Source organism: Sebastes fasciatus, chromosome 6 (genome assembly GCF_043250625.1).
Source record: "Sebastes fasciatus isolate fSebFas1 chromosome 6, fSebFas1.pri, whole genome shotgun sequence".
Classification (NCBI taxonomy): domain Eukaryota; kingdom Metazoa; phylum Chordata; class Actinopteri; order Perciformes; family Sebastidae; genus Sebastes; species Sebastes fasciatus.
This window is the reverse complement of record NC_133800.1, coordinates 5,423,180-5,438,663: the sequence shown is the minus strand read 5'-3', so window position 1 is coordinate 5,438,663 and position 15,484 is coordinate 5,423,180. Positions and strand designations below refer to the sequence as shown.

Genomic DNA, 15,484 nt, shown 5'->3' with positions numbered 1-15,484 from the left:
GCCACACACGCTCACTCACACTCACATGATTTTATGTATTCATACGCAGACCTTCTCAGGGATAACACACGCAAGCAGTAAAACATCACACTAATCAAGGGCTTTGCTGCCGAGGAAGGACGCTCCTTTAAGGGGCCGCCACCCTGCAGGGAGGAGGGACTCCCTGGAAGTCACTTTGAGGAGAAAAGTAGATTAATGCTCAGGGTGAACTTCTGGAAGGCAACGTCTCCATGGTGGCAAATGGATCCAGACCCAGCCGAGAGTTTACCCCAAAGAAACCCCTCCTCTTAGAGTCTTCCTCGCTTTCCCTCTGTCTTTTCGTCCTCGCTGCATCTCCTCTCTCTGGCTCACTTTCATGTGTTGTTTTTCACCCTCTCTCCTTTTCTATCTCTCTCGTCATCTCGCAGCAACTCACAGTTTTATTTATGCTGCTTATCTGTTCTTTTGAACCAAAGTCTCGCCACACTGTCTAATGCTAACACGCTCCTTTTCCCTTGATGGTTATCCCCCCATCTCGCTGCTGGAAGATGAAACACGGAAGATTCTCCCATCTTCCTGATTTGCAGGCAAAAAAAGTTTTTTTTTTTCCGGTGGTAAACATGTTTCTAGCTGATTTAGTATCAGCAATATTACTAGTTAGAAAATTTGGCACCAAGACGGAGCCGCTGGATTTGAGAAAATGTCAGCGAAAAGAGGCTGAAGTCATGTTGTCAGGCGGAGTTTCAGCTGACAAATTCAGTTAATGTAGGAGGTTTTTTCATATATGAACGCCCTTTCAAAAACGGCTTAAATGCTGGTTCTAGTTGAAGTGAATTGGCCTGAATGAGCACATGTCCGCGTTCAATTAGACCCATGTCCATCCTCCTGTCGGTTCCTCTTGGCCATCATCCAGCCCCGTCTTCCTGCCGGCAGACACTCTGAATGGAACACCAGTCATGTCGGAGGAAGAGCTCAGTCGGGCCAATAAAAGCAGCATCCCTGCCCCTTTCCTCTGGATATGAGCTAATGAGAGTCGAGGCGGACCACACAAACAAATAAAAGCGCTTTCACTGCCGTAGTCACGCTGGGGAGCCAACCTTAAGTAGGTAGGAGTTAGTTTATCAGGCACAGCTGTTGTTAAAAAAAATGAGGTGCCACTGTTGAATAGAACAGAATAAAAGTACAGACACGTCACACTACTCAGAGTAAATTACTTTCTTTTATTTGAGACTGTCTTGACTTCACCAAGAAGTCTTTGAAATAGTTACTGGAGCGCAGCAAGAACACACTCTCCTCTCTCAGATTGCACATGGAATTTAAAAGTCTGTGGCTGTATTCTAAACCGTATATTATACTAGTAGTATGTACTTATTTAGCAAAAATTTATTATGCAAACAAAAGCAAAATCTACAGTATGCCAAAAATTACCCGGATGACGTACCGGTTTGGAAAAAATCTCCAGTATGCATCGGACCAGCCTACCTCGCCTACTGTATCCCACAATGCAAAGCTCTGGAACGGTACAGTTTATGGTCACAACAACAGCGTTTGCTACCTCACCAAAAGGGCAGTCATTCTAACAGACCCCGCTATGAGCTGGCTGGAGCTCTCTCAAGAGACTCGCCTCGTAGGCAAGAGGATTTTATTTCCTTGTTGACAGATGGTTTGTTTAAATATCACAACACAAACGTCCAATATAAAATTGGAAAACTGGAATCTGTGATTATCTGCCTTTTTAGAGTTGAAAAGCAATCGCCTGCAGGCGTCGCACTCACAGACCGGCTACAGAGCAGGAGAGTGGCGAGGGAAGAGGTGAGGGAAAGAGCTGCTTCTGATGGGGCAGAGAGATACCTGCTGAGACAACATGACCCTTTTATAACATTACTCTAGTATTTGTAGTCCACTGTTTTGTTGCTGTAACTGAAAAAGCAGTTTGAGTAAATTTTGCCAAGTAATGTTTTATATTTACCGTCTCCTTCGTGGATGATCCTGTTTTGTCTTGCTTCACCTGAAGCTAAACTATACAGTATCTTAGAAAGTAAACAAACATTGGTCACAATAAAAGAAAAAAATCAAATGTTTTGATAATATTACAATAGTGGTACGTGGTTTTTGTCCAGTGCTCTAAGAGCTTGTTTAAAGGCTAATGCCTGGCCTAGCATACTGCAAAATAAATCACTTGACCTGTTTCATACTACTGAGGAACGCAGTATGCGTAATGCCCTGTATACTGCATTCGTCATTAGTATGTAGTAGGCGGTTTCAAATACAGTCTGTGTGTCATATCCGAGCCATGTGCATCACATGGATAAAACAGTAGGCTGGATGTACGTCCATGCATAATGAAATGTAACACAGTTCACTGAGAGCTCTACCCACCCGTCCCTCCGACTCTAGGTGACCAAAGTGGTCAAAACCATCACTCGCCGCACCTACCACCCGGTGACGCTGACCGACAGCTTCTTAGTGGAGTCCAGGCCTGCCACCCGGACCCCCACCCCGGTCTCCATGTCGACCCCCACCCCGTCGGAGACAGAACCAGTAAAGGATGCAGAACCCTGTGTGATGTTTGCTGTGTTATCCCCTCCCCCCCGCCTGCCTCCCTGTTCGTCCAACATGTTCTAAAGAGGCCCACATTTAGCAACAATTTCTACATCCGTCGTCCTCACAGGTGCTCTTTAGATGGGCTGAAAATGAATCACAGGCTTCTTAAAAAAACTGAATTACCACCTCATCCTCTCCCAGCATCCTCCGGGCTTTTGAAACGCGGGTCCCTCGCCTCCCCTCGCGCGACGGTTTAACTTCTTGTGAACTTGAGCGTACATCAAAAGAGTGTTTGAAAACTGTGTGATGGCGTCCCTTTGCAGCCCTCACAAATCGCCTAAAAAGCTGTGTTGGTACATGGCAGCCGGGCATGCCAAGGCTGGGGAGCTGCAGCATTCACCGTGCTCTCCTCTCAGCCCCGACAGCCAGAATGGAATATAATGAAATATGATGATGAATAAAATAATAATAATAATAATAATAGGGTTGTCAATCGATTAAAATAGTTAATCGTCATTAATCGCAAATGAACCGCATATTTTTATCTGTTCAAAATGTACTTTAAAGGGAGATTTGTCAAATATTTAATACTCGTATCAACATAGGAGTGGGCAAATATGCTTGCTTTATGCAAATGTATGTACATATTTTAGGGCTGTCAAAGTTAACGTGATAACACGTTAACGCCAATTAATTTGAATGCCTCATTTATTTAACGCATTAACGCAATTTGAGATTTTTCGGTTGTAGTGGGCTCAGATTTAAAACTAGATACTGGTGGATACTGGTGGATACAGCGGAAGATGCTGGTATCATATGAACTTAACGCTCCAAGGTTACGCTAAATTTTGGCGAGGAAAAACTGTTATGGCCATTTTCAAAGGGGTCCCTTGTCCTCTGACCTCAAGACGTGTGAATACCCAGCTGTCAGTGTGTTTACTTGACTATGACTTGCCCAACACCGCATGTGATTATCATAAAGTGGGCATGCCTGTGATTCCTTAGGTTTTCTAGTTTCAATTGATACCAATATCTTCACTCTAGCAAACTGAGCCCGCTACAACCTTAAAAATCACAAGTGGCGTTAATGCGTTAAAAACATTAGTGGCGTTAAAACAAATTTGCCTTAACGCGTTATTTTCGCGTTAACTTGACAGCCCTAATAAAAAACATTCTGATATTACTCTCCATCTGGGAGGCCTGGGTTCCCTTGTGAAGCTTTATGAAAATGTTATTGAATAAATGGAATTTATTGTGCTGACGTAATGGCTCCATGCAGGGTTCGAAATTCAGCCCTGGCCCCTGTAGCCTCCTTGAGGCCCAGAGTTAGCATTATAGGACCCATGCTATGAACACCAGAGCAGCCTAGTTTGGGTTCCTACCACTGCGAATCAAGAGGATGAAAGGGAGCTTGTTATTCCAAGGTCATACATATGCTTTAGCTAATGTGAATCAAGCAAATGAGCTCTTTATTTTTAACTAGCGCAAAGCCAAGGCGGAATGGCATCAAAAACAAACGTGAATGACTCTGTAATTACTCTGAACATGGAAATAAAACCTTGGCGTTCCTGAAATAGGTTTTGTTGTGTTGCTCACAGTCGGGGCGTAATCAAACAAAGGCCAGCGAAGATTTCTATTTGTTTGAAACCAAGTTAATGAGTTGAACAGACGATATGTTGTTTGTGCTTTCGCTTCTCTGTAGCGAGGGTTAATGCTTCGTTTGGGTTTCTTGATATTGTTACATGCCTTCGCTCGCTCCTGATTAAAATCTAAATCATGGCATTGATGGGAAAATAAAGAAAGCACATTACAATTAAGAGGGCTAGTGTCGAAAATTAAACCTATCAGATTTCTTTATTCCTTTCCCCGAGAAAATCAGAACGGCGGTCTACGCTCGTCGAGCGGGAACGAACCTCTGCGCGACACCTTGTCAGGCACGAATTGCATCGGACCTGCGCCCCCCCGCCGCCGATGCCGATTAATTTTCATCAACCTCATTAATTTTGAAGATGAATTTATAGCCGTGGACAAAATAGCCAATTATCGGCCACAGCAGAATTCACTGGGCAGCAAATTGGTTTCTGTTTGGGCGGAGAGCCCAGGGAAGGAGGGGGTGGGGGTGTAGCTGTCTGTAATCCTCCAGCCAGACAGCCTCGGAGACAGCAGAGCAAGTGGAGTTATTTAGCTATAGGATGAGGTGAGCGTGAGAGGTAGATGCATGCAGGTCTGGTTGTCACAGTCCTCTGGCTACGGAGTGTGATGCTGCCCTGTTCCCCTCGGGGACACAAAGGATTCAAGGTCGAGTGGAGCTGTAGCACTTCAAGATGGCTCTGTTACAGCACAGTCCAGGAGACTCAGTGTACCAAGATAGCTATACTGGGTATATGCAATAGTTTTGGTTTAGATTTAGCAGCCAGTGTTTGCTTTATAACTAGGGCTGTCAATGGATTCAAATATTGAATCGCAAATTAATCGCATATTTTTTATCCGTTCAAAATGCACCTTAAAAAGAGATTTATCAAGTATTTAATACTCTTATCAACATGGGAGTGGGCAAATATGCTTGCTTTATGCAAATGTATGAATATATTTATTACTGGAAATCAATTAACAACACAAAACAATAACAAATATTGTCCAGAAACCCTCACAGGTACTGCATTTAGCATAATAAATATGCTCAAATCATAACGTGGCAAACTCAAGCCGGACAGGCAACGACAGCTGTCTGACTGACTATGACTTGCCCCAAACTGCATGTGATTATCATAAAGTGGGCATGTCTGTAAAGGGGAGACTCGTGGGTACCCATAGAACCCATTTTCATTCACAAATCTTGAGGTCAGAGGTCAAGGAACCCCTTTGAAAATGGCCATGCCAGTTTTTCCTTGCCGAAATTTATAGTAAATTTGGAGCGTTATTTAGCCTCCTTGACCTATCCTCCTTCTCGACAAGCTAGTTTGGTTGGTACCAATGGATTCTTTAGGTTTTTTCTAGTTTTATATGATACCAGTAACCTTTAAAACTGAGCCCGCTACAACCTAAAAATCGCAAATTACGTTAATGCGTTAAAGAAGTTGGAGGCGTTAAAACGAGTTTGCGTTGACGCGTTATTATCACATTAACTTTGACAGCCCTACTTATAACAGATTATTTTAACGTGTACTGATTTTTTCCACTTTGTAATTTAAGGCAACACAAATTGGTGTCACAAGCCTTACAATTCAAATTTTGGATTGATCCCGACCAACTTCACAACTTCAGCATCAAAAACACCTCTACACGCTTTAGTCTTCAAGAATCTAGAATTGTATGAAACATCATTTTATGACATTACAATGCACCACGATGGGGGGAAAATTTAGTAAAACTAGAAAAAATGCATTTCCTGCAGAAAATGTGTGTGAATGCTGAAATGACTAACTAACTCCTAATTGAATTAACACAAATTCCCTCTGCATTAGGTTTGAAATGCATGTTTTAATCTGGAAGAATCAAAGTTATCATTTATTTTTCCTGTTTATCCAGTTTATTTGTTTGCCTCTTCCACTGTGTGGCATTCTAACACGGTGTCCTAATCAGACGGTTAGAGAGACGGATGTCTTCGTTAAGTGGACAGCATGGTTTTCTGTGTGTGTGCAGCCTGAAGACGACACGGTCCGTGTCAGTTGGATCTAAACATAGGTTTGCTTTAATATCATGATGTCACACTGTCTGACGGGTGTGTGTGTGCTCCCCTCTACAGGTGACTAAGATGGTGAAGACGGTGACCACGCGGACGGTGCGTCAAGTGCCCCTGGGCCCCGACGGCTTGCCCCTGCCCGAGGGCTCGTCCCCACTAGGCAGCTACACCGATTCCATCGACCGGCGCTACATGAAGAACGGAGGCGACCGCTTCATCACGCCCCAAGCGACCTCCACCCTGACGCGCTCCTACAACAACTCCTACAACGACTCGTATGGCGAGACACCCGAGAGCCAGTACGTCCGCCACTACGGCCTGCACGACGGCTACGCCGATTTGACGGACAACTACGGCAGCCTGTCGCGCGGCGTCAACTTCCGGCCGCCGCGCTACCCCTACCTGCCCAACAGCTACCGGCCGGAGAACAGCTACACGCTGCCCATTCGCAAGGACGACTACGGCCACGTGGCCCAGCCCCAGGTGCCTATGGGTAGCAGCACTGTGGATCTGAACCGCTCGCAGCCGGAGCGCTTCCAGGCCGAGCCGTACGGCCTGGAGGACGATCGCCGCAGCTTGGGCCCCGAAGAGGAGGAGCCGTACGAGCTGGAGCCCGACTACTCCACCGCCAACCGACGCACCCTGCCGGGGGCCAACCGGGGTCGCACCCACCGGGAACCTCTTCGTGATGCGCCCCGAGTCAGGTGAGGATAAATGTTCAAAACTTAAGAGAGTAGAGGTTTTAAACAGGAACACACGGTCTGCTGTTCTACCGTAAATCTGCATAACAGTTGTTTTTATACCTCAGCACCTGCCTGGTGTTAATACTTAAAAACCTGACAGATTGTGTTGAAGGATTCCGCCTACTTGCAGGAGATATTGTGACGGTGTGCAACTTCATACAGTATACATGTTATCCTTTCTACGTCGGACAGCGAGTTCTTGTTCATATGCATGAGCGTAGTCTCTGCCTTGATATGAGAGGAGATCATCCTGTTAAGATGAGAGAGAATAAAGAATACTTGTCTTGCTCTCGCCATAAAAAAGACTCCATTACGCCGAGCACAAGTAAACAGATGTCTCTTCTCCTTGAGCAACTTGCTTGAGAAAGGAAGCGAGGAAAAAAACAACTCTTTGATTGCCATTTTCCCCGCAAATGGAGAGTGAACAAGTGTTTGTGTCAGAGGCAAAGAGGCGGGAACGATTTGAGACGCGAGGAGTGGAAGGGAGGACGGAGGGAGAGTGGGAGAGGACGGGAGGCTTTTTTTTACAGTCATCTCGCAACCTTTGCTGTGATGAGTATAACTCCCGGCTCCAGCAGTCAGGAAAAAACCCCCAAAAAAAACATGTTACCCTCCAACAATAAGATCCCAGAATGGACTCTTGTCTCATAATAGTTTCCAATCATTTCATTGCTGCCCAAAGGGAGGCCCCGGAAAAAAATGTCCACCCTCAAGAAAATAGAAGCCGGGGGTTTGAAGTTGAGTTGGTGATAAGTGCGTTTGAAAGGCGAGCGGTGATCTGTAGCAGATGGATGTTTTTATATTGAGGGCCGTCTTTTCTTGTAAAATGTCCAGTGTAAATCGGTAACACCGGTGTTGTCACAAGTTTATTAACAGGTGGAAAATTTCCTAACAGTCACATCCCTAATGACGCTCAATCCAGGATTACCGGCTTCTTGACGGCGCATAAGTTTTGCTTTTTGACCCTTCTTAATTAAGCTTGTGTACACACACTAGAGATGTTCTGATACCTTTTTTTCCTTCGCAATATCGATTCTGATACCTGAACTTGCGGTATCGGCCAATGCGAGATACCGATCCAATACCAACGTGATAAAAAAAAAATATTATTATTATTATTATTATTTAACATTTGTTTACTACTGAACATGTATAGATGTGATGTGATTACTATCTTTGTTGTATGGCCTGGCTCAGGTTAAACCCTTATGTAAAACATGAACAAATACACACAGAGAATGAATGCAATAGAACTTTCTTTTATTATTCAGTTCGTCAGTTACAAAGAATATAAATAAATGAAGCTAGGAATAAATAAATATTCCGTATTCTCTTAGCTGTCTACCCAAGTGGACAGCCTGTGTGCCAATTTGTCCTGCAGGGTGCCATATTCACACACCCTACTAGGGCTGTGCCACCCCTGGAGAAGGAAACCTTCCATACTGTACATATCGCAGTTTTACTTGTTGGATTTTCCACTGTGAAATGTCGCCAAATGGCTGACATTTTCCTCGCTCTGACTACCGTTACACTCTCCACCGGCACCGCACTGTTGTTGTTTGTTATCGTCGCGTGACAAACTACCTGCAATCAGTTCTTCTTCGCCGCTCTAAAACAGTAGCTGCCAGTGGCAGCCATGATACATCCAGTGAAGGCTCCTGTTTTGGCGCGGCGAAGAAGAATTGATTTCCGGTTAAACGTGATGATTTTTTTCTGGGTTAATAAATTATGGTGTCGGATCGGTGCATAGACTCGCCGATACCCGATCCCGAATTTTGGGCAGTGTTGGACTCATTTTCCAACACTGGTATCGGTATCAGAACAGCTCTAACACACACATTCATGCATTCACAGCTAGCTGGGTTTAAAGGCCCCAGGATTGAAGCGCATGTGGAGAAAAGCAGATGCCTAATCAGACTCCCGGTCTTTACACACTTTTGACTCTGACACTTACACACACAGTATCTCTTTCTCTCACACACACACACACACACACACACACACACACACACACACACACACACACACACACACACACACACACACACGCACACACACACACACTCAATAAAAATCCACATCGAAAATGAGTCAGTCCCCCATCCGCCTAGTGAGAGGCGCTTGCTGTGACAGGCAATTTGTAGCCTGCCTTACATGTGTCACAACACAGCCCTAACAGCCTCACACACCCCTTCAGACACACGCACACACACACACCACACACACACACAGCCGCTAACATGAATGCTCAAACACACATGTTTGAAGCCACTCTTGACTGGCTGCTCAGCTTCCTCGCTAATTGCAGCAGAAAATAAATCCCAAATATTTCCATCTGTCTTCTCTCCTCCTGCACTCAGATCAGCTGACATCAAAACATCCGTACACTCTAAGTGATTTTTTTGTTTTTCCGTCCCAGGAACGGTGACACTCGGCCCTCCCAGAGTGCCCGGGCTCTCCTGTGCACTCACACCGCGATTAGTATTCTTCCAAGAAGGGAGCGGCGACTCCAAAGTGCTGTAATGAATCTGGGAATTAAAGCGCTTTAATTACAGCTTATCATTGCATTGCAAGCCCTCAATTATGCTCCGACAAAAAAAATTAAGACGTTTAGTGCTAAAACGGCTTCCTGCATCGGCGCCATGCGCTCATTTTGTCACCGCCGTGGAGTCCATCATGTGCCGGGAATGATGATGATGATGTATCATTTGGTGATGGAGTTCTTCGGATGTGTGAGCATGCATCACGGTTGGATTTTAGTGTTAATGCTGAAGCGTCCATACAGCTCACTGCATGTATGAAAATGATGTGAATCATATGGTCTTTTAGGAACGTGGTACTCAGGGCTCTCCACCAGATCTAAATGCAGATGTCTTTATGGCCGAAGCCTCTTTCAGACTCACTCAGATCTTTTCTTCTTGCTGGGCCTGTTCAGTACTTTATACACACTGCAGAGCATGGTAGGATGTTAATATGCAGTCCACCTATATGGAAGCAATTGTTATGTATCTCAGGCGTTTCCTTTATCGCCTGTCTGTAATAGTCAAGTGCAGATAATTGGAGCACATAGTGTACATCGGAGGTAAGAGGTGGTATGTTTCCGGGTCCTCTTCAGCAGGGTGTCATTAGCCAACTCGTTCTCATCCCAACTCGTCACATACCACCGTTTTTTTACCCCCCTTGGCATCATTTTAGGTTTAGGTAGTTGGGCTTAAAACTACCATGTATGTAATATGAAAATGAAACTGAACACTGGGCGCGAATGATTGTGAAAGTGGAACTTAACACACGCGACACAAACAGCGGTCTCCTGGATGAAAGTCTTGTGTTTGTTGGCCCATCCACCACAACTCCCGCCCGCCCTTAGTGTGTCTTTTCGCTGTTTATACTAAGTCACCACACTCCCGGGACACACTTTCTCAGAGTGTTTACTGTTGCCGCGGATGGGTTTTACATTATAGTTAGTGGAAAGCCTGGTGCGTGAGATTTGTTAAATATTTAATACTCTTATCAACATGGGAGAGGGCAAATATGCTTGCTTTTATGTAAATCTATGTATATATTTATTATTGGAAATCAATTAACAACACAAATCAATGACAAATATTGTCCAGAAACCCTCACAGGTACTGCATTTAGCATAAAAAATATGCTCAAATCATAACATGGCAAACTGCAGCCCAACAGGCAACAACAGCTGTCAGTGTGTCAGTGTGCTGACTTGACTATGACTTGCCCCAAACTGCATGTGATTATCATAAAGTGGGCATGTCTGTAAAGAGGAGACTCGTGGGTACCCAGAGAACCCATTTTCATTCACATATCTTGAGGTTAGAGGTCAATCGGACCCCTTTGAAAATGGCCATGACAGTTTTTCCCCGACAAAATTCAGCTTAAGTTTGGAGCGTTTTTTAGCCTCCTTCACGACAAGCTAGTACGACACGGTTTGGTAAAAATCACAAGTACCGCTAAAATAAATTTGCGTTAACTTTGACATCCCTAATTAAATCGAAATGGAATACATGTTTATATCATGGAGACTGCGACAGCCGTGGCGTTATGTTTTCTGGTTGTCCGTCCGTCCGTACCATTCTCGCGAACGTGATATCACAGGAACTCCTGAAGGGAATTTTTTCAAATTTGACACAAATGTCCACTTGGACTCAAAGATGAACTGATTTTAATGGTTAAAGGTCACTGTGACCTCACAAAACACATTTTTTCGGCCATAACTCAAGAATTCATATGCTAATAATGACAATATCACACAAACATCAAACAGGATAAAATGATGAAGTGATGACATTTTGGACAGACATGGAGGTATACAAACGCGAGGTGGTAATTCTAGTTTTCTGTTTTATTGAAACTTGCTCTTTTATCTACACGCCTTGACAAGTTTGTCTTGGATCAGTCTATTTTACAGAGTTTTGTCTTTGGTCAGCATTCATTTTTCTTGGTAAAAAAAAGCACTTTAACTGTGTTGCATCAAATAAGGTCATTATTTACCTTATTAGTACCTTGCTTAAAAGCAGCAGGAATGTAGCTACAGAGAGAAGGAAGGGCATCTCTTTTGCCTTATTCCTGCTCAGGGTTTGCAGATAATGAACGTGTCTGTATGCTTTCCTCTCTCTCTCTCTCTCTCTCTCTCTCTCTCTCTCTCTCTCTCTCTCTCTCTCTCTCTCTCTCTCTCTCTCTCTCTCTCTCTCTCTCTCTCTCTCTCTCTCTCTCTCTCTCTCTCTCTCTCTCTCTCTCTCTCTCTCTCTCTCTCTCTCTCTCTCTCTCTCTCTCTCTCTCTCTCTCTCTCTCTCTCTCTCTCTCTCTCTCTCTCTCTCTCTCTCTCTCTCTCTCTCTCTCTCTCTCTCTCTCCTGCCCCTCCAATGTCTGGAGTGCATCTTACTCCCTTACACATAAAGGATGGGTAGGGATGGGGTGTCTATGAGCACCTTCCTGTGTGTGTGAGACAGTGTGTGTCCTCATGCCAGCGTGATTAATAGCTGCTTTTGAACTCTGCCAGACTACAGGGGCGTCTTTAAGCCAATCTCTAATGGCTCATCTCTCCTTGGGCGACCCGCTCCGCTGCACCGGCCCACCTGCATCCAGGGGTCACCACACACATACACACACACACGGACACATAAACACACACATGCATACTCACAATCACTCATCCCTTAATTGAGAGGGGAGGGGTGTCTCATTCTAATCCAGTGGTGTCTGTAGGGAGCGGCTGGTGGAAGTGATCCCCCTCTCCGCTCTTTCCTCTGACTCTGCTGCCAAAAGGCTTTCCCTGAGAGCCACATACCCCGTTTAATATCATACTTCCCCTCTGTCTTGTTTCTCAGAAGCATCTCCTAAGTTTTAGAAGGAACTTCAGAGCGATGTCACTCTCCTTTAATTGAATGAAAACCAGTGCTCGAAGTGGGCCGCTACTCACCAGTACGCACTTCTACATTTTACTCCCTGGCGTACCGTGACTTTTTCTTGCGTACCAGAACTTCTCACAAAGCTGCTGGTCCTCTTCTCTGCCCTCTCCATGTCAGGTTCTCAGGGAGATTCATAATGACATAACCATGCCACATAAGCCGTATGAACATAAAAGCTATGTGGGGAGCATCTGGACGAGCCGACGTACGGCACGGGGGGAGAACGAGGGTGCTGTAATGTATCGATACAATGTTCACGTCCTGTTTGTAAAATAATTAGTGAACTGTTCGTCGTAACTTTTTTATTTGTGAACAAATATAATTAATGAAACATTATTTCAAAGTTTTCTGAATCTGCTCTTTCAGGGCAAACATTTCCAGAAGAATTAAATGTTCAGACGAAGGCTGTGAGATGTGCAAATAATAAAATAATCATTTAACTAGTGATAATAATGGTCCAAAATGATGTAAAATTGCATAATTTCAAGTCAAAACCTTCACATTTTCTTCCAAACCCAATATCTCCTAGTATCTTTTATTGACTAGATAAATTCAGAATGTGTCTCTTTATCCTGCTGTATAATATGTAGGAGCCTCCTGACTGAGACACTGCTCCTAAAACCTGAATGATACCTACTATAGGCTACAAATAACACAGGGAAGTACTTTAACTATTAACACTAAACACACCACCTTAACCCTATAATGTTCCAGTTGGAATATTATGGAGTATTATAAGCCTACTATAGAAGATGCATAGCCCAAGTATAATAATATAGCAATAAAACCACAAGTATAACATGATTAAAGAAATAATGAATAAACAGGAATAAGTGGCAAGAGATTGCTGATACCAGCCGATACGAACGCCAACATGTGAATAAGAGTGCACTGGCACTTCTATTTTTCCACTTCAAGCACTGATGAAAACAAGCCGTGGTAGCAGTGAATATAACGCCATCAGAACAGCCGGATAAATTAGAAAGTGGCAAGACATAAACACTCCAGCTTTGCTGTTTTTATCCTCTCTTCTTTCCTCTCTATCCTGCAAAGACTCTCGCGCGCCGTAAAACAATTATTGCCCCGTAATTCAAAATGAGCAATCTGCTCGGCAGGAGCAGTCAGTCATAAACGCCGCGGAGATGTAATTTGTACATATGAGATGCAAACATCTTCTCGCGAGTGTCTAATCCTTTTCAGTTGGGAGAGGGGAGAAGAAGAGGGTCAGGCACGGCCGCGACTGAGGGATGATGAAAGTAATTGACAGAAGATGAAGAAGGGAAGGAAGAATAGCGAGGATGTGACAAAGTCCAGATGAATAAAAGGAGCGCTGTAGTTTGCATACATCTCGTATCTATACCGTATCTGTTTATCTTCTCTTCTATTCTATTTGAACAAAACAAGCGCAACGCATGCATCCGTGGACGGGCACCGCACAGAGACGCACAGAAATAGCCTCGGCCATTTAGCAGCTCCATTAACATGAGGAGAGCGATCTGCTGTAATCACGCTCGGAGCATCGCGTCTGGCGGCGGAGAGCCCTTTCACATCCTGTGAATACACCCCTCCCTGTACACACAATGGCGCCAATTTAAATGCAAATCCTGACATTCCCATCACTCAGCCTCGCGATGCCCGCTTCACCAAAAAAGCCGCCCGCCAGATCTAAACGAGCCGCGATCTGCACGACTGTACATCTCATCTGTGTGTCGAAGCTCGGCGTGTGTGTGTGTGTGTGTGTGTGTGTGTGTGTGAGAGAAACATAGTGCGACAGATAATGAGAGAGGAAGTCACAGAGAGAGAGAGAGATACTGTGCATGAAAGAGACGGCGTATGCAGCTCTGTGCGACGGCGATGATGCTGAGATTGTGTACTGCCCTTTCTTCAGGAGGGTTATTCCTGCCTCCTTTGCCTTGTCATGTCCAATATCCCGCTGCAATCGAGAGCTGGTTGATGGCCTCTGACTGTGTGTTTATATATCTCATGTACGCAAGGAAGCATTTAGTAACCGCCAGCACGTGCACACATGCTCGCAAATTTCCCTCTTTTTTTTTTTCCGTGCAGTCTGTCATGCAGCTCAGCGTCGTCGCCAAAACCTCAGAGCTGCAGTCGTCCTCCGAATGATGTGCTGTAATCAGGCTTGATTGGCCCCTCCTTCCATACTGTGGTTACAGGCTGCCTATGGAGGTTTGTGGCTCTCCAGCATGTTCCACAAAGCTGGAAAAAAACAATTTTTTAAAGACGAATAAACAGCGATGATACATCAGATCCACTCGACTTTAGGTTAGCTGTGTTTTTCATCTGGAGGAACACCTGTTTGAAAAGACCTCCGGAGTCTCTGGACATGTGCCGATGACACCCAAAAGCTTGTCTGGCAACGTTTGCCATTCAGCGCCGTGCTTCTTTGGACTTGGTTAACTCGCAGCATTCGGACACACAGGGCTGTATTCAACTGCGGCGGTGCCTCGCTCCATCTCTATTAATCCTCTTTCCATCCATCTGAATAGGGGATTTAGTATCTCGTTACAATGCTCGGGCAGGAGTTTTCCTCCCCAGTTCATTTCCTATTGATTTCCCTGGCAGTGAAATGCACAAAGTCGTTGCCATAAAAGCCAATATGTTACTGCGAGGTCTGTGTAAAAAGACGAATCAACAGAGGAGCGCGCCAGAGCCGAGGCGCGATGGCACGCGGAGCCCCCCCCCCCCCCACTCCTTCCCCAGCATGCCTGGGAAGAACTGTAAAAACACATAATTAACATAAAACTCATTAAAATTACAGCTCGGTTCTGGAATTCCCTGCCAACCGCCGGCGTTGGCCACCATTTTGTTGCACCACCAACCGCCATACATCAAAGATGGTGAGAGGAGACCAGCTGGATTATGTAACAAGGATAAACAAGTCTCAAGCTGTGGTTGGGGTGGGTGGTGGGGGATGATAAAGGCTGTGCATAAGTACACAACCCTAATTAAATTCCTCCCCTCCATGTCATAACTTTCCCCACCAAAACATTCTACCATCCTTTCACACAACTCGGTGGTACGTGTTCAAAAGGGATTTCAAAACGATTCCTCGCAACTTTTCTGCCGGTGTAAAAATGTGAGTCTCCCGA

The 15,484-nt window shown here is 44.8% G+C and overlaps 1 protein-coding gene across 13 annotated transcripts in view; it reads left to right on the top strand.

The window, feature by feature from the left end:
* The window catches only part of arvcfb (ARVCF delta catenin family member b), a 299,063-nt gene that overhangs the window by 188,129 nt on the left and 95,450 nt on the right, over window positions 1-15,484 (top strand). For 9 of the 13 annotated variants that reach the window (XM_074637268.1, XM_074637269.1, XM_074637271.1 and 6 more), the window contains one exon: window positions 6,269-6,909. In XM_074637268.1, the coding sequence (XP_074493369.1) occupies window positions 6,269-6,909 (641 nt within the window). Of the gene's footprint in view, window positions 1-2,376; window positions 2,521-6,268; window positions 6,910-15,484 lie in introns of all 13 variants that reach the window. The other 4 variants (XM_074637267.1, XM_074637273.1, XM_074637274.1 and 1 more) reach the window with 1 other exon arrangement.